Genomic DNA, 24,709 nt, shown 5'->3' with positions numbered 1-24,709 from the left:
TTTACTTCTACATCACGCCAGTGTGCTACTGGGTATATTATATATCCTCCCAATATATATTTAAGGAGGTGGTATGGGTCCAATAGTAAGAAAATTTGCTTATTTTTTCCTGACAATATTCTGCTGAAAATCATTTGAATATGCTGCACTGTGATGCATTACAAGTTTGGTAGATATCAGTATTCAAAGTTATTTAAACAAATACTCCATTGATGGCATAAAAATAAATCCTTCAAAATGCATAAGACCAAATATATCTATATTTGCTATTTTTACATGTTTTTAAAGGTACAGTATTAAACATAAAGCTGTCCAGGAAAAATTTTCCTCAAAAAGAAAAGTACTAAAATTCTATATTTAGATTCTTGGCAATATTGTTCATAATCATAGTACAAATGGTTCATAATCATAGTACAAATGTGAAGCCCTTCAAAAATAACATCAATTGTGAGCTGGCTAAAAGCTAGGAGCTGAATTCTGGGGGATAATGAAGGCTTCTTATATTTACTCTCTATACTTTTCTGCATTTCTGAAGATTTTTAGCCAAGAAATGGCTAACAAAATTCAAATAATGGAAGTCTATATATTTTAAAAACATTTTTAAAAATCTGAATCATCCACAGATTTAAAGGGAGGTAAGGAATCATGACTACTTGGACAACCAAGACTGAAATAAGTTTTCTAATTTTTTTAGAATTCAAGTAAATCTCTAAAACAAAGGGGAACTTGTCCTTCAAAAAGAAAGAAACAAAGCAAACGACAAACACTCCAATCTGAAAAATCCTCAGAGTAACAGAAAATGAATCTTTTAAAATGTGTTGTGATTGGCTCCCGGGTTCAAACGATTGGCTCAAATATCAAAAATCTGTGAAGTGATGTTTCATTTAGGACTGAATAAGGTTTTTCTACCTCCTTCTATTGTGGAGACAGGATCACAATGCTAATGTTACCACAGGGCATGCAAAAAGCCTGCCAAGCATGGACACAATCTTATTGTTTATTAATTCATTTCTTGAGATTCACAAAACAGTGTAATAAAAACTTTGTTCAGTTTTGCAAGTATAATAGACAATCAAGTTTTCACTTTAATATCACTTACATAGTTAAGTAATGTCAATTTTTAATGTCACCTAGGGCTTTATAGCTAAAGGTGAAAAAAACGTATTCCTCGTCAGGTTAAAGTAGTATAGATTTTTAGAAACAGCCACAAATTAATTTTATAAACTTTATGTGCAACATACTAACTGGAATCCATAAATCAGTATAAGTAATTTGGCCCAATAATTTATTTGCAATGAATGTATTTAATTACCATATATTTTTCTAGCACAATTCAAACATATACCACATGACAAACAGAAGAACTACTGCGTATCTAAAAAGCTATTTTAACACTCAAACTACAACTGATGAAAGTTATACAATCTTATCTTGACCACTATTAACACGTATTTCTTCCTAGTTCATGTGTAAGGAAAGAATACATAACTGATAGTTTGAACAAATTACAGTAGAGTCTAAGCTTTCTAAATAATTTTGTAATCAGAGTAAGGAGTTTTCAAAAGCTAAATAAATCTTACCTTTATGTAGCCCCAAGACACTGACAGTAAATAGTTTGCTTCAGGCATTTTTGATTGATTATATGTATATATATATATATATATATATATATATATAGTAAGCTCTAAAATGTATTTAGCTTCAAAATCTCGATACTTTAACAACCTCCACAAGCCACGCAGAGTATGAGTTTTTAAAGGTTTTTGGTAATTAAGTATATATAAGAAAGCCTCGCATTAAATCCCATCCAGCCGTCTTCCCATCGAATACATGCCATTTGTAAGACTCCAGAATGGCACAAAATTCAGCAACTATTCTGAATAAAGAAAATCCACGTGATAAAGGAATATCTAAAGATCTAAGGGTCTGCATCTTTCTCTCCCGAGCTCCAGGGCTTAATGAATAATGTATGTCAAGATGCTTAGTTGCAAGAAAGGCTAGTCCTGTCAAAAGCTACCAAATAAGGAACTGCAGGGAAGCCGGGAAGAGTGACAAGAAGCCCCTCCCATAAAACCCCAACTCTGCACCAATTGCATTCCAGCTCTTAGCCTATAAGGCGAGGGGGTGTGGCCTCGGTGCAGGCTGCTTTGGGATTGGTTGGCAAGGGCCAGCCTCTGGGGAGGCTTTCTCCTCACCCGACAAACGCCATTGAATAATGGTATCCCTGCAGCTCTGAGGCCACCCTGAGAAAAGATGAACGGGGCTTCCCTCTTGCAGTGATGAATAATGACCATAAAACTCCTCAAAATTCGTAGTTCATTCTTAAGAATTGCCCATCCTTTTGGAGGGCATTTTCTATGAATTTTAATGTCCTCTGGCTTCCCTTCCTTCCAAATAAAAACTGCTCCAAAAATGGCAATCGAGCATTTTAATTGCTTCCCTCTCTCAAATCCGAAACAAGTGGCTCCCTGGTGATGTAGAAATAACTGTAGTTCTCCCCTCATCCAACATAAAAGCATAGGGATTAAACAATACGACTAATGTCCAGAATTCACAGATGGCACAGATGGCAATGACACATTCCCTCACCTGTGTGGCATGGCTGCTCTCAGCTCCTTTTGTTTCTATTGTTATGTATATGACAGAGTTCTAAAACCTTCAAAATCTAGGGGTGGGACCACTTGCAATTCTGGGGGGAGGGAAATCTGAAAGCTAGGGCACTGTGTATGCATAAGGAATGCAGTGTTTTGTATATAGAACTCAGGATCTGTATTTTGATCAGAAGAGAACATTTTATTTATTTATTTATTTAGAGACAGAGTCTCGCTGTCGCCCAGGCTAGAGTGCAGTAGTGCGATCTTGGCTCACTGTCACCTCTTCCTCCCGGGTTCAAGCGATTCTCCTGCCTCAGCCTCCCGAGAAGCTGGGATTACAGGCGCCCACCACCACGCCTGGCTAATTTTTGTATTTTTAGCAGAGACGGGATTTCACCATGTTGGCCAGGCTGGTCTCAAACTCCTGACCTCAGGGGATCTGCCCACCTCGGCCTCCCAAAGTGCTGGGATTACAGGTGTGAGCCAACGTGCCCAGCCAGAACAGAACATTTTAATAACTGTACACAAAGTTAAGAAAGGAATGAGTGGCTCTTAGGAATCCAGAATTGAGCTCAAGAGTAATCAGACATTTTATGAGGAGGGTTAAATGAGAAATCAAAGTTCTTTCTAGAAAAACAGCATTTTCTATTTGGTTTGGTGTAGTATTACCCTGTAACTTTAATACTAAAGAGGTCTTATGGGTGAGAAACAAGGAAAAACTAGGTTTTAGTTGATTTTAGCATATAATTCTGTGCATTTTACCTCCTCTCCATCTCAAAGCCTGTGCTTACTACTCTGTGCTTTAACTTGCTGGTATGGCTACTCTGCAGGCTTCTGACATTTAACTATTTCCACATGTGGCATGTCTGTCTTAGAGAGCATGCTCTCTGATAAGCACTCCTGTAACACTGTGTCTCTCTGAGTTTCTATTGGCCTTTTGCTGCTACGGTCCTCTGCTTTTGTTAACATCTGTTGTATTCATTTCCATCACTCTTACTCCTCTACAAAGGGAAGAAATTAAAGCTCCAACATTCCACTAAAGCTACCCCCAGAGGAATACTAAGGTCCTCCTTTTCTCTGGTCTCCCTACTTCTCTGAAGTGTTCCACATGTTTGATCATTCCTACTACTCTCCCTCAACTCCCAGGATCCTGAACTTCTTTAATTTTCCCTAGGCCCACAATCTTCAATGACCACTTCTAACTTGAACTTCAGTGCCATATTTCTGAATACAAGATTCTCCTCTCGAATGCCCTGCTAGTCACGACAAACTTTTTCAAAACTGTGAGACATTTTTCTATTTAAAGTAGTTCTTAGTATAATTACTTCCATTTCAGTCAGTGAGCCTATATTTCTTCCAGTATCTCAGATGGAATCTATGACTCTTTCCTACCATTCAACAGGTGTTTCATGTGCGTCAGACACCGTCAGGTGTTTAATATAAATCATCTAGCTGAATCCTTGAGTAACCCGGCATGTTCCCCTATACGGCATCACCTTCCCTCCTTCATTCAACTTTGTTAGCAAGCCCTATCTTTTATCCAAAGCTGTTTCTTTCAGTTTGTTCCTTACCATTACCCCTCCCATAATCTCAATCCAAATATTTAAAAGACTGAGAGAAATAGTAACTTTAATATCACCCCCTCTAACTCCCTTATTTCCACATAAAGTTGCGACCTAGAGAGAAAAAATGATTTTCCCAGGTTCACTCTGGTACTGAGAACAAGAATTGCAAGTTTAAATCTTTTGTGCACAATCACTGACAAATAATCTTTTTAGTGTGTCAGCTTCCTCATCTGTAAAGTGGATTACTGTGGCAGCTAGTCTCCAAAGATACTCTTAATGAGCCACACTGTCCTACACTGAATCTGAGTTGGCTTGTGTAACCAACAAGTGATGGTGCATGACTGCTGAGGCTAAGTCATAAGAAATCTTGCAGCTCTCATCCTGCTTTCTTTGAATGTGCTATTCGGACCCCTAAGCCATTAGGTTGAAAAAAAAAAAAAAGGTCTGACTACTCTGAGAGGCTATGCTACAAGAAGTCCATGTTAACTTCACAGACAGTGAAGAGAGAAAGCGCAAGAGAGCACTTGCACAAGAAAGAGCACACATGCCTGGCCAGTCTTCAGCAATGCCAGCCACCCCAGCCCAGAGCCAGACCTGAGGGGCAAGAAGCCATCTTAGCCATCCAGCCAGTTCAGCTTTCAGATAGCTACCCACTGGGCTGCAACCATATGAGGAATGCCAAGCAAGAAGCCAAGACCAGTTAACCCACAAAGTCATGAAAACTAATAAAAATACATTCATATTTCAAAGTATTAGGTTTGAAGTGATTTCTTACATAGCAATAAATAACCAGAACAGATATATATGAGGATTAAATGAGACCATATATGCAAAGCACTTAAAACAACAAATGGTACAAAGTTGAAGATAAGTAGGTATCAGACAGTAAAGATGACAGTGACAATGATCATTATGATAATCATTCTATTATACTAATATTTAAAAAAATTCTCTGGTTTATCGTTTGTTTTTAAAATATATATGTTATATTTCCTTTCAATTGCATGACAGCACTCCATGTCTCAGGGCCAAAATGCTGTAATTGCTTCTTAGCTCATCTTCTTGCCCCTGGCTTTTCCCCTTCTAGTCTCATATTGACCTCTACTGCCAGATCAATTTCCCTCAAATCCAGCCGCAGCCTGTTACTTCAAAGCTAGTAATGCCTGCTTCATCACATCCCTCTGTAAATTCCAGACTGCCATATCTGACCTTAATCCCCAACGCCAAGCCTATTTTCAGCTGCTCTATTACATTTGCTCTGTTCCTGAAAGACTAGTATTCCTCCATCTTCACCATACAGCTGACAATCCCATCTCTTGTCTTACCAAATTCTCGGCCTAAAATACCCTCCTTCTTCTACTCTGCCAACCTCAAACTGGTTTTCTCAGTCAGATTTAAATCATTCAAAGTACATCTTAGGACCAAATATTCCAGTCTTTTTCCAAATTCTAACGATTCTACATCTGCCCCTTCATTCAATATTTATTAAGCTCCTACTGTATGTCAGGCACTGCCTTGGATGCTGGGGACATAGAGTAAACAAAACAAAGCTTTCTCACCTGCAGCTTATATTCCAAAACTAAGTTAATAAATACATAATACGTCATGGGGTGATAAGCACAATGGAGAGAAAGAAGGGATAAGGATTACGGATAGAGGTTGCTATAAGGTGATCATGGAAAGCCCCTCTGATGAGATGACGTATACCAGGAGATCTGAAGAAAGGAAACAAGCCATGTGGATTGAGGGGTGAGAGGTAGGGTAGAGAAGGGAAAACCAAGTGAGGAATGGCCAAAAGCAAAGGCCTCGAGGCAAAGCATACTTGGTGAGGCTCCCTGAAGAACAGGTGGAAGTGTCATACCACTTGTCATTTAAATGCAAATTACACTCTGCAGTCAGGCTCACTGCCTTCCCCCTCCTTTAAAAAAAAATCCATCCATCCATCAATTTTATTCTTTGACAAACTTAAGACTCAGTTACTTTTTACTTTTTATAACAAGTATTCATCCTGAAATGAAATTCCTAAATACACTTCCTTCATAATACTGTACTGAATACATACAGGCTAAATACTCCCTACATAGATTAAAAAAAAAAATCAGTATAATGGCTTATCAGTGAAATAAAGGAGAAATGAGTAATTTCTATCAAATACTACAAAATATAAATACTTGTACACAACTACATTTTAAAAAGTAGTCAAAAACTACTATAACTGATTAGCTGTGTGACCTTGGGGAAGCTATTTAAATTTCCCATACTTCAGTTTACTCACATGGAAAATGAGAATAATAGTTTCTACCTTACAGGGTTGTTGTGAGGATTAAATTAGTGCATATACATAAGGCTCTTAGAACGGTAAGTGCTATCTAAGGGTTTGCTATGATTTCTCTTACGGGGAGAATTACCACAAAAGTAACAGTAGCATGAAAATGAATACAGGGGTGTTATGTTAGAAGAATTTTCCTTTTTCCTGAAATGATGAATGATTCTTTGAAAGGTTTCAAATGTAACAAAGTGCCATCTTCACAATATACACTATTGCTGCATTACTAGAAAATTTGGTGTGGATTAAAACCATGTAAAAATATTTAATATTTATACGTAAAAAGTAGTTGGGTTCTAGGCTCAGAGAATTATAAATGCATTTTGTTTTTTCACCTATGTGAATAGCTGCTGGGACTTTTTGGAAGTTGTGTGGGACACACAGCAAACCTCCCTGGTGAAAGGCTGTCCCATGTATCCCAGGACATCTAGCCTCCCTGGCCTCTGCCCACCAAGCACCAGGAGTACTCCCCAGTCACTGTCCCCTGAAATTCCCTGAATGTTCCCCAGTGTTAAGAATCACTGTTCTATTTTTTTCAACTGTCTTCAACTTTGACTCCTCATCCAGGGTGGAGGATCTTTGAGGCCAGAAAAGTATCTTATTATGTCCCTGTATTTCTCAAGGTAGTGTACTATTGCCACAAAAAGATTGTTGGCTGATGCAGATGCAAAACATCAATATTTTTATACTGATTATAGGTGACAGGAAAGGACAAGGGTTTTCACCCTCAGCAAAATCATCAAAAACATTTAAAACAGATTACATTAGTAGATAATACTCCTTGTCTTAAAACATTATGCAGAAACACACATACAGTTTCCCTTCCCTCTAAAATCTGCAGCCTCTTCTCCCTGCTGAATGTGAGTGATAGTCCCTTCATTCAACAGACTTCTATTTGGCAACTATTATGTGCCAGGCATTCTAATAGGTGCTGGATGTGAAAGGATTTAACTTATTCAAATAAGTCCCTAATTTGCTGCAAAAAGGGAGATTATTTAATCATATTGAGTAAAAAGTACCAAGGAAAGTTTCCATATTTCTAGGGAATAAGAAATCTTTTCAAAAATCTCTGAGCGAAATTAAAATTCATTTCATTTTCCCTAATCTCCATTTCTAGGAGACTAGAATCTCCTTCCTATTGCCACGGTAGCTGCTATCTGCAGAGAGAATCTAGATAATTTAGAAGAGAAATTTGAATAGGGCCAGAGAGATACAATTCTTATAGTCAGACTTGGCTTCACCAAATTTAATGAAGAAACTTTAATAAGTTACAACATTTACTAGGCACCTACTATGCACAAAGAACTTTACATACCTCATTTCTAATCTTGGCAACATTCTGATAAGATAAATATTATCCCTATTTTAACATGAAAAGATGGACCTTCTTACATATTCAATAACTTGCTCCATAGGTGACAGGATTGAAATGCAAACCCAGTCCTTGCTCTTAATGGTGTATGACAGCTCATCATATAATTAGGCTGATGCAAACTCTATGATAAACAGTATGAATCTAGGAGTGGATTTGTTTATCCTCAATCTTTTTGCTAACTTTACAGTGCCTTGAATTAAAGAATCGTGGTTACTATCACCATGGTCAGATCTCTGGACAGGGTGAGGAAGCAGGTGCCCACAGGCAGACAGCCCTGCCATATAGTGAGACACGCTTATGTTTGGGAGTGCTATGTGAACAACACACAGCTGCCCTCATATGCAGATGTAATGATGACGACACATTCAGACAAGGAACTGAGGTCCAGAAAAGTTCTGACAACACAACTTGAGGGACAGCGTTACAGCTAGAGCTCAGGTTTCTTATCTGTAATCCACTGCTCTCAAATGCCCAAATGATTTTATATACATATATGCAAGTGTGTTTGTTGAAATAGAAAAAATAGTTTCTTGGCCTGGTGAAGTGCCTCATGCCTGTAATCCCAACATTTTGGGAGGCCAATGCGGGAGGATTGCTTGAGGCCAGGAGGTGGAGACCAGCCTGGGCAACATAGAGAAACCACCGTCTCTACAAAAAATTTAAAAATTAGCCAGGTGTGGTGGCATGTGCTTGTAGTTCCAGATACTACTGAGGTGGGAGGTGGGAGGTGCTGAGGTGGGAGGATGGCTTGAGGCCAGGAGTTTAAGGCTGCAGTGAGCTATGATTGCACCACTGTACTCCAGCCTGGATGACAGAGCAAGACCTTGTCTCAAAAAAGAAAAAAAAAAAAATTCCCATAATATTCAGTTAGTTCTCTTTTTCAGACTTTTCCTAGAAATACCCCTCAGAATTTCTAGAGGCCACTTCCCTGCTATTCCTTGTTTTCTCAGTCCTTACCGGATACCCAAGCAATTAACAATCTTTTTGAACTATTTCAGTACATTTCAGGATATTTGAAATTCTGCTGATGGAGTTGAACTGCTGATACATTAACACATGCTGTCATTATTGACTTTGTAACAGAGGTCAAGAGAGAAAAGATGCATTTTTGAATAGGGAAAAACAAAACTAAATTATGGGGAAACTAAGGCTCAGAGAGGTCAAGTTGTCTTGCTCAAGGTCACAAAGCCAGTAGTAAGTAACAGGGCCAGGATTTGAACCCAGACTGTCTGGTTTCAGAGCACTCTAAATTGCCAAAAAAAGAAAACTATTTCAGGCATTATTTTATATTTAGCCTAGAGCCTACATAATAGATCCGTTAATATAATCAATTCTAAGCTGTATATTATATTACTGTGTTTGAAATATTTAAGAAATATTGTTTAAAATAAGTGTATTAGCTCTTAGACTTCTCCAACATAAGGAGTTTTCCAGGCAGTAGCACTGTTTGCAGTAGGACTTACATTATTGGAAAATATTTTATCCTATAATCAATCTACATTTATTTTACACCTTTCACCTTAAAATTAAAAGTCGTGGTAGTTATTAATCAAGAAGCAAATCTATATAACGTGGTCTCTCATATATCCAGTACTGTTCAGCTTGAACAAATGCAAATCTAATTTTTAAATGTCCCTTGAAGAATTCTGAGGCAAAGTTAAACTTCAAGTATTAAACAGAATAGCCACAGAAAACTAGTGTTTCTCAGCCTCCCTTTGCTTTCAAATGCCTTAAAAATATTTTAGAGGCAGACAATAATCTAGAATTGATTCATAACCAATATTTTACATAACAGAATGTTACATGTATTTTCATATTATAAAAACTATACTTTCTTTGATTAATGCTAGTATTCTGAAAACATCGTTAGTGCCAGTAAATCCACTAAATCTGTTTGTATTTACTGCCCTCTAGTGATAACGGCTCTACATTTGATTTAAGAAAAAACTATTCCTTTCAGTAAATGAAAACATCTCTTGTAAGTGTTATGGAGATTTGAGATTAAGAGGAACTCCAGGCTGCTTTTTTAAAACCAAATAATCATCTGAACAAGCTAAGAATTGTTCTCTAAATGATCTTATTTTAATTTTTTTTTAACAAAAAAGTCTCATTTAAAATAGTAAACACCTGCAACATGTATGGAGAAAGGAAACCATTTTTGCTAAGAGGCTCCTTGAAGCTGAAATAACATGAGACTGATCTGATAGCTGTATTTATATTTCTCTTCTACATGGGCTCTCTTATTAGATGTTAGCATAGTATTCTGTAATTGTTGATACAGTTTGAATTCATATACGGTAGAGACAGAGTTTTGTATAACTATTTAGTCAATTTACCTAAAACCAGCAGCAGCAGCATATCTACTATAGACTTTTGTTTCACTGAAGAATAATCATGACAATAAATGGGTGCAAAAACTTCACATAAATGAAGCCTCCACAAAAATAATCTTGTATGAAAAAGTATTTTCTCCTTATAGAGAAAATTAGGATCTCTAGTTCACTTAAATTGGCCTAAATGAATACCATAATCATCATAAAATAGTTACTAATGTCCCCTCTGTACTTCGTGGTATGCTTTGTGGAAACAATTTAAACAAAGAGAATATCTGTCTCCTAAAGTAATAATAACTAGTGTAAATAGGCATGCTTCCAGAAATATATAATCTTTTACACATATCACTTTAATATGTGCATCTTAAAATAATTTTAAGTAATAAAATTTGAGCTATAAAAGAGAAATGATATTCTTTTCAACAAAGAATGCTTGAACAATTGAGCATCCACTCACAAAACAAGAAACTTCAACCTTTATCCTGCACCACACTAACATCTACTTGAAATGAATCATAGAACTAAATGTAAAATCTAAAACTAAACTTCTAGAAGAAAACACAGTAGAAAGTAGTTGTGATCTTGCGTTAGGCAAAGATTTCTTAAACCACAAAAGCATGAAGCATAAAATAAAAAATGGTATACTGGACTTTATCAAATTTCTCTTTGAAAAAAACTGTTAAGAAAACAGAACAACAAGCCACAGACTTGAGAAGGGAATATGTACAAAATGCATATCAAATAAAGGACTTGTATCCAGAAATTATTTTTTAAAAAATCTTTACAACACAATAAGAGGACAATCCAGTGAAAAGATGGTCAAAAGATTTGAACAAACAAACACTTCATAAGAATCAAAAAGATCAATAAGCATGTGAAAAGATCCACGACCATCATTAGACATTAGGGAAACAAAAAGTAAAACCACAGTGAGATGCCACACTACATACTTACTAGAATGTATAAAATACAAAATACAAACAATACAAAATGCTGGCCTGGATGCAGAGCAAATTAAATTCTCATACATTGCTAGTGAGAATGCAAAATGGTATAGAAACTTTGGAAAAAGGTTTGACAGTTTCTTATAAAGTTAAAAAGTAGAGTGAACATATGACCCAGCAATCCTACTTCTAAGTATCTACCCATGAGAAATGAAAACATATGTCTATATAAAGACCTATATGAAAATGTTTATAGCAACTCTCTATAGCAGAAACCCAGAAACAGTTCAGCTATCAGTCAACTGGTGAATGGGTAAACAAATTGTGTCCATAAAATGACATACTGGAAAAAAATGAAATACTAAAAAGCAATAAAATGAAACAAATTACCAATAGATGCAATAACACAAAATGTATTATAAGTGAAACTTATAATTCAACTCAAAACTCAAAAGTATTGTAAGTGAAAGAAGCCATTCACAAAAGGCTTCTTTTGTGAATATCTTTAATGATATTTGTGATTATCTTTAATGATAATTTGTGAATATCACAAATATCTTTAATGTATTATTCATTCTGGCAAGGCAAAACTATAGGGACAATCAGCACTGGGAGTGGGGTTTGGGGAATGACTATAAAAAGCAAGAGAAAACTTTTTGGGTGGTATAAATATCCTATATTGTATAGTATATATATATTATAATTACACATTACCTATATATCTAGATTATGGTGGTGGTTATCCAATTGTACACATTTGCGAAAATGCATTCAACTATACCTCTAAAAAGAGTAACTCTTATGTAAATTATACCTCAAAAATCTAACTATGAAAAATATTAGCTGATGTTATCAAATTATTTCAATTCCAGATTTGCTTAACTTTACAACTTTGCCCAAAGATAAATGCAAAACAAAAACCTCAGGCATAGTTATGTATGATAAAACACCATTTTTACCCTTTCAAAGAGCTCCACCATTATTTCCCAGAAAATAGGCATACATTTATCCAAGGTCCACATTAGCTTTAATGATACAACATTCAGTGAATTCCCAGTTGTGAAAAGCCTTTAGGTTGGCAGGGCGCTGTGGCTCATGCCTGTAATCCTAGCACTTTAGGAGGCCGAGGCAGGCAGATTGCCTGAGCTCAGGAGTTTGAGATCAGCCTCGGCAATATGGTGAAACCCTGTCTCTACTAAAAATACAAAAAATTAGCAGGGTGTGGTGGTGCACTCACGTAATCCCAGCTACTCGGGAGGCTGAGGCAGGAGAATTGCTTGAGCCCGGGAGGCAGAAGTTGCAGTGAGCTGAGATCGCGCCACTGCACTCCAGCCGGGGTGACAGAGATTCTGTCTCCAAAAATAAAATAATAAGAAAAGCCTTTAGGTGATAAAATAATAGTCAAAGTATTCTTTTAAGTAAGTATTATTATTTTATTTTTTTTAATTCTTTGTAATAAAAAGTTCCATAAAGTAAAATATCGTCCTTTTTTGTTTTATTTTTATTTGTATCAATTCAAGGGGACAGGTGCAGTTTGTTACCTGGACCTGATTTTTAAATAAATCAAACTCAGTTTAGTTATTTCATGGTGATCCTGGGAGACTGTTTGTCAGTCATCATCGAATAGCGAATGAGTATCCTTTGTATGCTCATTCTAGGCTGTAAGTACCATGTCAGCTGATGGAGACGCAAAAATCCAATAAAGTAGGTATAGCTGGGGGAGGTTCCAAGATGGCCAAATAGGAACAGCTCCAGTCTACTGCTCCCAGCATGAGTGATGCAGAAGATGGGTGATTTCTGCATTTCCAACTGAGCTTTGAAAAGAGTAGTGGATCTCCCAGCATGAAGTTTGAGATCTGAGAATGGACAGACTGCTTCCTCAAGCGGGTCCCTGACCCCCGAGTAGCCTAACTGGGAGGCACCTCCCAGTAGGGGCCAACTGACACCTCATACGGCCAGATGCCCCTCTGAGATGAAGCTTCCAGAGGAAGGATCAGGTAGCTACATTTGCCGTTCTGCAATATTTGCGGTTCGGCAGCGTCTGCTGGTGATACCCAGGCAAACAGGGTCTGGAGTGGACCTCCAGCAAACTCGAACAGACCCACAGCTGAGGGTCCTGACCGTTAGAAGGAAAACTAACAAACAGAAAGGGCATCCACACCAAAACCCCATATGTACGTCACCATCATCAAAGACCAAAGGTAGATAAAACCACAAAGATGGGGAGAAACCAGAGCAGAAAAGCTGAAAGTTCTAAAAATCAGAGCTCCTCTTCTCCTCCAAAGGAATGCAGCTCCTCACCAGCAACGGAACAAAGCTGGACAGAGAATGACTTTGACAAGCTGAGAGAAGAAGGCTTCAGACGATGGGTAATAAACTTTTCCGAGCTAAAGGAGGATGTTCAAACCCATCGCAAAGAAGCTAAAAACCTTGAAAAAAGATTAGACAAATGGCTAACTAGAATAACCAGCATAGAGAAGACCTTAAATGACCTGATGAAGCTGAAAACCATGGCATGAGAACTACATGATGCATTCACAAGTTTCAGTAGCCAATTCCATCAACTGGAAGAAAGGGTATCAGTGATTGAAGATGAAATGAATGAAATGAATGAAATGAAGCAAGAAGAGAAGTTTAGAGAAAAAAGAGTAAAAATAAATGAACAAAGCCTCCAAGAAATATGGGACTATGTGAAAAGACCAAATCTACATCTGATTGGTGTACCTGAAAGTGATGGGAGAATGGAACCAAGTTGGAAAACACTCTGCAGGATATTATCCAGGAGAAATTCCCCAACCTAGCAAGGCAGGCCAACATTCAAATTCCAGAAATACAGAGAATGCCACGAAGATACTCCTCAAGAAGAGCAACTCCAAGACACATAATTGTCAGATTCACCAAAGTTGAAATGAAGGAAAAAATGTTAAAGGCAGCCAGAGAGAAAGGTCAGGTTACCCACAAAGGGAAGCCCATCAGACTTACAGCTGATCTCTCAGCAGAAACTCTATAAGCCAGAAGAGAGTGGGGGCCAATATTCAACATTCTTAAAGAACTCAGAATTTCATACCCAGCCAAACTAAGCTTCACAGGTGAAGGAGAAATAAAATCCTTTACAGACAAGCAAATGCTGAGAGATTTTGTCACCACCAGGCCTGCCTTACAAGAGCTCCTGAAGGAAGCACTAAACATGGAAAGGAACAACCAGTACCAGCTACTGCAAAAACATGCCAAATTGTAAAGACCATCAAGGCTAGGAAGAAACTGCATCAACTAATGGGCAAAATAACCAGCTAACATCATAAAGACAGGATCAAATTCCCACATAACAATATTAACCTTATATGTAAATGGGCTAAATGTTCCAATTAAAAAACACAGACTAGCAAATTGGATAAAGAGTCAAGACCCATCAGTGTACTGTATTCAGGAGACCCATCTCACATGCAGAGAGACACATAGGCTCAAAATAAAGGGATGGAGGAAGATCTACCAAGCAAATAGAAAACAAAAAAAAGCAGGGGTTGCAATCCTAGTCTCTGATAAAACAGACTTTAAACCAACAAAGATCAGAAGAGACAAAGAAGGCCATTACAAAATGGTAAAGGGATCAATTCAACAAGAAGAGCTAACTATCCTAAATATATATGCACCCAATACAGGAGCACCCAGATTCATAAAGCAAGTCCTTAGAGACCTACTAAGAGACTTAGACTTCTACACAATAATAATGGGAGACTTTAACACCCCACTGTCAACATTAGACAGATCAACAAGACAGAAAATTAACAAGGATATCCAGGAATTGAACTCAGCTCTGCAACAAGCGGACCTAATAGACATCTACAGAACTCTCCACCCCAAATCAACAGAACATACATTCTTCTCAGCACCACATCACAGTTATTCCAAAACTGACCACATAGTTGGAAGTAAAGCACTCCTCAGCAAATGTAATAGAACAGAAATTATAACAAACTGTCTCTCAGACCACAGTGCAAAGTAGAAGTTGGGATTAAGAAACTCATTCAAAACCACTCAACTACATGGAAACTGAACAACCTGCTCCTGAAAGACTACTGGGTACATAATGCGATGAAGGCAGAAATAAAGATGTTCTTTGAAACCAATGAGAACAAAGACACAACATACTAGAATCTCTGTGACACATTTAAAGCAGTGTGTAGAGGGAAATTTATAGCACTAAGTGCCCACAAGAGAAAGCAGGAAAGATCTAAAATTGACACCCTAACATCACAATTAAAAGAGCTAGAAAAGCAAGAGCAAATACATTCAAAAGCTAGCAGAAGGCAAGAAATAACTAAGATCAGAGCAGAACTGAAGGAGATAGAGACACAAATAAACCTTCAAAAAAATCAATGAATCCAGGAGCTGGTTTTTTGAAAAGATCAACAAAATTGATAGACCACTAGCAAGACTAATAAAGAAGAAATGAGAGAAGAATCAAATAGATGCAATAAAAAATGATAAAGGGGATATCACCACCAATCCCCCAGAGATACAAACTACCATCAGAGAATATATAAATACCTCTACACAAATAAACTAGAAAATCTAGAAGAAATGGATAAATTCCTGGACACATGCACCCTCCCAAGACTAAACCAGGAAGAAGTTGAATCCCTGAATAGACCAATAACAGGTTCTGAAATTAAGGCAATAATTAAGAGCCTACCAACCAAAAAAAGTCCAGGACCAGACAGATTCACAGCTGAATTCTACCAGAGGTACAAAGAGGAGTTGGTAACATTCCTTCTGAAACTATTCCAATCAATAGAAAAAGAGGGAATCCTCCCTAACTCATTTGATGAGGCCAGCATCATCCTGATACCAATGCCTGGCGGAGACACAACAAAAAAAAGAGAATTTTAGACCAACATCCATGATGAACATCAATGCAAAAATCCTTAATAAAATACTGGCAAACCAAATCCAGCAGCACATCAAAAAGCTTGTCCACCCTAATCAAGTGGGCTTCATCCCTGGGATGCAAGGCTGCTTCAACATATGCAAATCAATAAACGTAATCCATCATATAAACAGAACCAAAGACAAAAACCACATGATTATCTCAATAGATGCAGAAAAGGCCTTTGACAAAATTCAACAGGACTTCATGCTAAAAACTCTCAATAAATTCGGTATTGATGGGATGTATCTCAAAATAGTAAGAGCTATTTATGACAAACCCACAGCCAATATCATACTGAATGGGCAAAAACTGGAAGCATTCCCTTTGAACACTGGCACAAGACAGGGATGCCCTCTCTCACCACTCCTATTCAACATAGTGTTGGAAGTTCTGGCCAGGGCAATCAGGCAGGAGAAAGAAATAAAGGGTATTCACTTAGGAAAAGAGGAAGTCAAATTGTCCCTGTTTGCAGATGACATGATTATATATTTAGAAAACCCCATCATCTCAGCCCAAAATCTCCTTAAGCTGATAAACAACTTCAGCAAAGTCTCAAGATACAAAACCAATGTGCAAAAATCACAAGCATTCCTATACACCAATAACAGACAAACAGCCAAATCATGAGTGAACACCCATTCACAATTACTTCAAAGAGAATAAAATACCAAGGAATCCAACTTACAAGGGATGTGAAGGACCTTTTCAGGGAGAATTACAAACCACTGCTCAACAAACAAAATAAAAGGGGACACAAACAAATGGAAGAATATTCCATGCTTATAGATAGGAAGAATCAATATCATGAAAATGGCCATACTGCCCAAGGTAATTTATACATTCAATGCCATCCCCATCAATCTACCAATGACTTTCTTCACAGAATTGGAAAAACTACTTTAAAGTTCATATGGAACCAAAAAAGAGCCCGCATTGCCAAGACAATCCTAAGCAAAAAGAACAAAGCTGGAGGCATCATGCTACCTGACTTCAAACTATACTACAAGGCTACAGTAACCAAAATAGCATGGTACTGGTACAAGAACAGAGATATAGACCAATGGAACAGAATAGAGCCCTCAGAAATAATACCACATGTCTACAACCATCTGATCTTTGACAAACCTGACAAAAACAAGAAATGGGGAAAGGATTCCCTATTTAATAAATGGTGCTGGGAAAACTGGCTAGCCATATGTAGAAAGCTGAAACTGGATCCCTTCCTTACACCTTATACAAAAATTAATTCAAGACGGATTAAAGACTTACATGTTAGTCCTAAAACCATAAAAACCCTAGAAGAAAACCTAAGCAATACCATTCAGGACATAGGCATGGGCAAGGACTTCATGAATAAAACACCAAAAGCAATGGCAACAAAAGCTAAAATTGACAAATGGGATCTAATTAAACTAAAGAGCTTCTGCAGAGCAAAAGAAACTACCATCAGAGTCAACAGGCAACCTACAGAATGGGAGAAAATTTTTGCAATCTATCCATCTGACAAAGGGATATCCAGAATCTACAAAGAACTTAAACAAATTTACAAGAAAAAATCAAACAACCCCATCAAAAAGTGGGTGAAGTATATGAACAGACACTTCTCAAAAGAAGACATTTATGCAGCCAACAGACACATGAAAAAATGCTCATCATGACTGGCCATCAGAGAAATGCAAATCAAAACCACAATGAGATACCATCTCACACCAGTTAGAATGGCAATCATTAAAAAGTCAGGAAACAACAGGTGCTGGAGAGGATGTGAAGAAATAGGAACACTTTTACACTGTTGGTGGGACTGTAAACTAGTTCAACCATTGTGGAAGACAGTGTGGCGATTCCTCAAGGGTCTAGAACTAGAAATACCATTTGACCCAGCCATCCCATTACTGGATATATACCCAAAGGATTATAAACCATGCTGCTATAAAGACACATGCACATGTATGTTTATTGCAGCACTATTCAGGATAGCAAAGACTTGGAACCAACCCAAATGTCCACCAATGATAGACTGGATTAAGAAAATGTGGCACATACACACCATGGAATACTATGCAGCCATAAAAAAGGATGAGTTCATCATGTCCTTTGTAGGGACATGGATGAAACTGGAAACCATCATTCTGAGCAAAGTGTTGCAAGGACAGAAAACCAAACACCGCATGTTCTCACTCATAGGTGGGAATTGAACAATGAGAACACTTGGACACAGGATGGGGGAACATCACACACTGGGGCCTGTTGTGGGGTGAGGGGAGTGGGAGGGATAGCATTAGGAGATATACCTAATGTAAATGACGAGTTAATGGGTGCAGCACACCAACATGGCACATGTATACATATGTAACAAACCTGCACATTGTGCACATGTACCCTAGAACTTAAAGTGTAATAAAAAAATTTAAAAAAGTAGATAGTCCCAACCGCTGTATTCTTTTTGAATCCTTTTGCCACTGTTTCATATCATAGTTTTTTTTTTTTTCTGAGCCCTAGATTATCAGTCTGTTCTTTTTTTTTTTTTAATGTAGTCCATAGGAATCTGCTGCCTCATGGTCAGTATCGTGCCCCTTACCCCAATTCTAATATGACAGGTTTTTGTCTAAGACAGCATTTCCTAGAATGTGTTGTAATGTACAGCAGCTTCATGTGATAATTCTCAAAGACTCCCACTGTCAAATGTTAGCATATTCAAGGCTCTGCCAGGACCTGTAATACATATTTTTTCTTTATTCTGTTTAACTTAGCATTTCCGAAACCTATCTTACTACTGAACTCTTGACATTTATTAACAAACAAATACAAACAAAAATACCAGGGTTCCAAGTAAAATTCTTATATAAAGCAAAGGGCTTTAAACATCAGAGTTTTTTAGAATGGTTATTCACTCATGCACTCAACAAACACTTATTACATAGTATGTGCCAGCATAGAGGATACAATAATAAACAAAACAGACAAGTTCCCTGTTCATGTAAACCTTGGACTTATGGGGCAAAAAGACAATAAACAAGCAGACAAAAAAAAATTACAAACACTCTCAATGAAGGAAAAGAGGGTAACATCATACATTGATGGGGGACTATAAAATTAAGTAGTAAGGAAAAGCTGCACTTGAGAAGGTGGTATTTGAGAAGAGACTCGAATGCCTAGAATAAGCCAACCAGATTTGGGGCACAGCACTCTCAACAAAGGCTGAGTAACACAGCCAGTCTGAGGGAGGACAGGTCTACGGAATGAGAGCCGAGGCAAGTCAAGGCAACATCACGTGGGTCCTGAGGGTATGAGCCTTCCAGAGGGTGTGAGGATACCATTGGAAGGTTCTGAGCAGGGAATGATAGGATGTGATTTACATTTTGTAAAGCTGTCTCTGTAGAGGATAGTTTGTAAAAGTGCTTGAGGCAAAACTGACAAGACTTGAAGAATTGCACAACAGAACTGAAGAAATGAGAAGAATCAACTCCTAGACTTCTGGGATGATCAATGTCTAGGATGGACATTGGTGCCATTTGCAAGATGGAGAAGACCGGGGGAGGTACGGATTTAAAGGAGGGTATGTAAGGAGAAAGAAGAATCCTATGAGACAAGACCACAACATGTAAATACATGAAGTTTTGGATTTCTTACTCTTCAAAGACATTTTACCTCCTGTCCCCGAAGTTCTTCACAGAGTTCAGGATAAGAAAAGCTGCCAGACAGTTGAGTTTTGAATAAGTAGTAACTTTCAAACACTTGAAAGATATTATATTAGAATAGACTACATCCATCAAAATACTTAAAAATGTTTTTAGAATAGTCCAATAGTTTGGAATATGAAAGCCTAAGAAACTTCCTTATCCAAGGCCGCATAATATAACCAAAATTAGAATTTAGTACTCATAGTTGGCAATATTTTTATGAAATTACTGTTTTACTAAGACATTTTAGAAATGAAGACTTTACTGAAGGCAATAATAAGTGCAATTAAAAGTGGTACAATAATAAGACTTCTTTTTCATTTGCAACAGGTTAGTAGTGTATGAGAATTATGAGATGTAAAATAGTGTAGAGCATAGGCTTCTCTAGTTGGCTTCATGTGAGTTCGAATCTTGGCCCTGCCTCTCTTACCAGCAATGAAATATGCAGCATTTTACTTAAGGACACTGGGTTGTATGGAGAGAATCAGAGTTAAGGTTGGTGATCCAGCAGTGTCATGTGTCAGGAGCTAATCAATTGTATTGTGACCAGAAACACTGAAACTTGTTATAAGGAAAGCAATCTAATTAAAACAGCTGCATTAAAATTTCTACAATATCTTCCTAACAGCTTATGCTATCAACAGTTTGTAAACTATCAGAATCACAGATACTGGCTGAGAATGCTTTTGGAGATTTCAAATTGGCATAATTTTCTCAGAATGCACTGATCTGACAAATGTACAGACAGGCAGACAGGAATACTACCACTCTTCATGAATAACTGTCTGCCTCTCCTGGATTTCTTCCATGTTGTGTAAGTCTATTACACTTTGGGTGAATGTAGCTTTAATACATCGAGTTAATATCATTCTTGCAAAGAAGCTCTTTATAAATTCCTTAAACTTAATTTGACTCTGGACACAAACAAATGAGAACAAAATACGGCTCAAGGATTAAGATCCTTAACCAAATATGTAAAAAACACGAAAAGCCTTACAAACAGTGATCAACAGTTAAACATGCGCTATCACCTTCCCCTAACAGCTAGGGAAGCATGTATATGAATGGAACATATGAACTTTCATTTGGTGTACTAAGAAAACACATCACGCAGATGGCTTTTATAGCTTCCCAAATAAGGTTCTAATAATTCACAAAAGTGTTGTTCCCTAAAACCCATAATAAACAATAATAAAACCTAATGTTTATTGAGGGTCTACTATGTGTCAAGGAGAGTCCTATGTACTCTCCTGGAATTACTTCATTTATTTCTAATAATAACCTTTAATGAGCACTGTCACTCCCGTTTCACAGATGAGCCTTAAGGTCTTAGCTATCAACTTTGCAGACAACACCCAAGTAAAATCCTGCCCCCTCTTTTTTTTTTTTTTTTAAACCAGAAATCCAGTCCTGACAACTGAAAGCTTATAGGGCATTTCCGCTTAGATACATAGCCTTACCTAAATTATATGTCTAAAAACTTAACTGTCATATTGTCCAGCCCTCCCCCAATACCCAACTGGCTTCTCTTCATGATTTTCCAACTATAATTCTGTCCATTATTCAGGTTTAGAATTTCATGCTTTCTTCTGGCTGTGGTCCTGCCAAGTCTTATGTATGCTGTCACCCTTCTCTGTGCAATCTTTCTCCTACTCATTCCTCTCTTTTCATCACTATCCTATTTCAGGCCCTTATCACTCTTACACCTAATTCCCTAACGGTTTCTTCTTGCTTTCAGTACAATTTCCCCTTGATATAATCTATCCTGCATACTACCACCAGATATAACCTTCTAAAGTCACTTTATTTTAGTTTCTTCATAATATTTTCCTTATAGTCAAATGTAAGGGTTCTTCATGAATTATAGGACAATGTGCAAATGGCTTGACCTGGCATTTAAGACCGTCTGCAGTATGGCCTCAATCTACATTTCTCACACCTGCCACTGATCCTATAATCACATCCTCTGTTCCAGAGAGGCTCACTCCTCCAGAATGCCCACTACCCTCCTCTCCAGCAAACATACAATAAAGCGAATCCACATGAATATCCCATCCTACCCTGCCTTATCCAGCCCCTGGAATACCACCTCTTCCCTATTAGATGCCTATATAAATCCTCAGTATTCAAGATCCAGCTTAAGGAGCACTTTTTCTGGGACCAATCATTCTGGTCCTCTGTATTGAATACTCGAACTCCTCTACAGGACAGGAACATAATGTATTACCCTATCATTCATTAACACACAACAGGCTTACATTATATGGCTGGTTGTATTTTCAGAGGTATGTCTATATGTTTCGCTATCTATCTATCTATCTATCTATCTATCTATCTATCTATCTATGTATCTATGTGTTTGAATACAGATACATAAAAATCTCATTTCACCTATAAGAACCTTTGGAGCAGATACATGTCATACAATAATTGGGCTAAAACAAAAATCCCTCAGTGAAAACCTAAAGACTGGGTTGTGGTTGTTTGCAGCCAAAACGTACAAAATGAAAACCTCCTAACGATTTATTTTCCACATGAAATTAGTACCAGATCTAGAGAAAAATGGACAAGGATCAAATACAAATAATAAAGTCATCACCAAACTAAAAATTTCTTTCAAAAGTGATGATGTTGGCCGGGTGTGGTGACTCACACCTGTAATCCCAGCACTTTGGAAAGCTGAGGTGGGCAGATCACTTGAGGCCAGGAGTTTGAGACCAGCCTGGCCAACATGGTGAAACCCCATCTCTACTAAAAACACAAAAAACAGCTGGGCGTGATCATGCACCTGTTATACCCACTACTCAGGAGGCTGAGGCAGGAGAATCACTTGAATCCAGGAGGTGGAGGTGGCAGTGAGCCGAGATTGTGCTACTGCACTCCAGCTTGGGCAACAGAGCAAGACTCCGTCTCAGAAAATAAAAAAAAAAAAAAAGCGATGATGTCAGTAAAGACCCAAATCAGGGTCATATGTTTAACACCAGAAAGTTTGTATTTGCTACAAGACAGAAACCTTGACAAAATAACTTTTCTGTGCTTTGTTACTTCATCTGAATGAAGAAGGTAAACCAGTTGATCTCACAAATCTCTTTCTAAGGGCTTCTGGAATTTTTTTTTTTTTTTTTTTAAACAATAAAAGGAAAGAGACTTCTCTTAAGCAGAACAAAGTCCGACTCCTCTGTAAAGTGGCTGACAGCAAGTGGAAAATGGAAGAAGAACAATTACCTGCAAAATGACTCATTCCCTTGTAACAACTACACTACTAGGGAATTCCTTCTCTTACCGGCTATGGCTAGCGTCAGACTCAAGACAAAGACCTCATCCTGGGGCTAGAACTACGTTTAGGGTTTTCTCATTCATTCCTCTGTTTCTCAGCTGCATTTTCATTTTTAATCTGTGCAATGATTACAGAGGCCTATGTTTGGTTTTCATTTCTAGTTTCCCCAGGAAGAGACAACTACTATCTTGATATTGATTAACACTTGAAACTTCTGTTAATCACAATTTCAGTATTTCAGGGAATCAGAGAAATCATTTGGAAGAGCCTTGAAGGTCATCCAGGGTGAGAGAAAAGCAAAGCACAAGCAACAGACCGATGTTTAGACACAGTGAAGTGAAGACCTACAGGAGACCCTCACAACTTCAATAAGAGTCTTTTTTATGGCTGTCTTCATATTCTTTCAAAGAAATCATAATACAGGAGTTAGTGAGAGTGTAAATAAAAAATAGGCTATCATAGAGTGCTGGGTAACCGAGCTAAAACTAAAGTAAACAAACTCAGTGGGCCATCACATATGCAAGCTGGTAAGGTCTCATAAATCACCATGACTGGGTATTGGGATTTCAAAGGCACACTCTGTAAGCTTTCTCCCAGGCCTGTTGATTCAAGCTCCAATTGCACTGGGTTACTTATATGGCAGCATATAAAGTTGACCTTTTACGTTTAAAAATAGTTCCATTCCTCATCCCTCCTAAGGATAGGCCACAGTACCTATCATATGTCCCCACCACACTACATAATTTATGTAAGTTTTCACTTAATTTTCAACACAATCCTGTGAGGTAGATTATGCTAGTCCTGATTTACAGGGAAAACAGAGGCTCAGGGAGGCCAAATTTATTTATTTATCCAAGGTTGCAACTCTACTGTAGGGCAGATTTATATCCAGAAGAGGAATTGCAAAGCTCCTCAGAATTTAGGAGATTTAAAATGGAATCAAGATAAAGGTTCACATTTTTCATCTTCTATTCCATTTTACTCTTCCAGCATCTAATAATAACCTATGATATATTAGAACAAATCAGCCCATACTTATTTTGACAGTCTCTTTTCACCCCATTTCAGTTTGTACCTTGCTGTCTCAGAGCCCATCAACCACCTTTCCTCACTCCCAGGCAGCCGGTCCTTCAGGGGATGGCTTGGCAGTTGGCCCACCATCCTCTGCTACCAGGGCATGACTCATGGAGGCAACAGGTGAAGCTGACGCCAACTATTAGTGCTAAAAAAGACTCAAGCCTCATGAAATATACCATCCATAAATCGCTCTCCAGTCAGCTCTACCCCTCCCTCCATTTCTACAGCTGACTGTCTGTTCTTCCTTAAACATTTACATCCGCCACTGACCTGTCTGGGATTTCTTTTTTACTTCAAGGCTCTCCTAAAGGTTCAGTCCAACCAGGTTTCACCAAATGAACCCTGCGGTCGAAAGGGGCAGCAACGGGCATTGGTCAGTTTGCCTCCAGCCAAGGAAAGTCTGACTCCCCTCCTTCTCCCACTCTTCTCTTTCTCTGCCTCACACTGCCTAATACGTCTTTCCTCTTTCTCTCTTTCTTTCCTTATATCTTCATTTTCCACCCTATTCAGAAGTGAAACTTCCCTTGCCACTTTGCCCCCACTAAGAAAACAGACCTCCAACACAACCTCTTAATAGGCTAATTTTAAAATCATGAACCTGCTTACAC

At 37.9% G+C, this 24,709-nt stretch overlaps 1 protein-coding gene across 7 annotated transcripts in view; it reads right to left on the bottom strand.

The window, feature by feature from the left end:
• Positions 1 to 24,709, bottom strand: part of PDE4D (phosphodiesterase 4D) — a 1,528,950-nt gene that overhangs the window by 28,780 nt on the left and 1,475,461 nt on the right. Inside the window, exon 1 of one of the 7 annotated variants that reach the window (XM_034960068.4) lies at positions 1,581 to 1,996. The exons of the other annotated variants lie outside the window; for them this stretch is intronic. Coding sequence (XP_034815959.1) covers positions 1,581 to 1,628 — 48 coding nt within the window. The 5' untranslated portion in view covers positions 1,629 to 1,996. Of the gene's footprint in view, positions 1 to 1,580; positions 1,997 to 24,709 lie in introns of those variants that run through there. 7 annotated transcript variants of the gene reach the window in all.

This window comes from Pan paniscus, chromosome 4 (assembly GCF_029289425.2).
Source record: "Pan paniscus chromosome 4, NHGRI_mPanPan1-v2.0_pri, whole genome shotgun sequence".
In the NCBI taxonomy this organism is placed as follows: Eukaryota; Metazoa; Chordata; class Mammalia; order Primates; family Hominidae; genus Pan; species Pan paniscus.
This window is presented reverse-complemented; position numbering and strand designations above follow the sequence as displayed.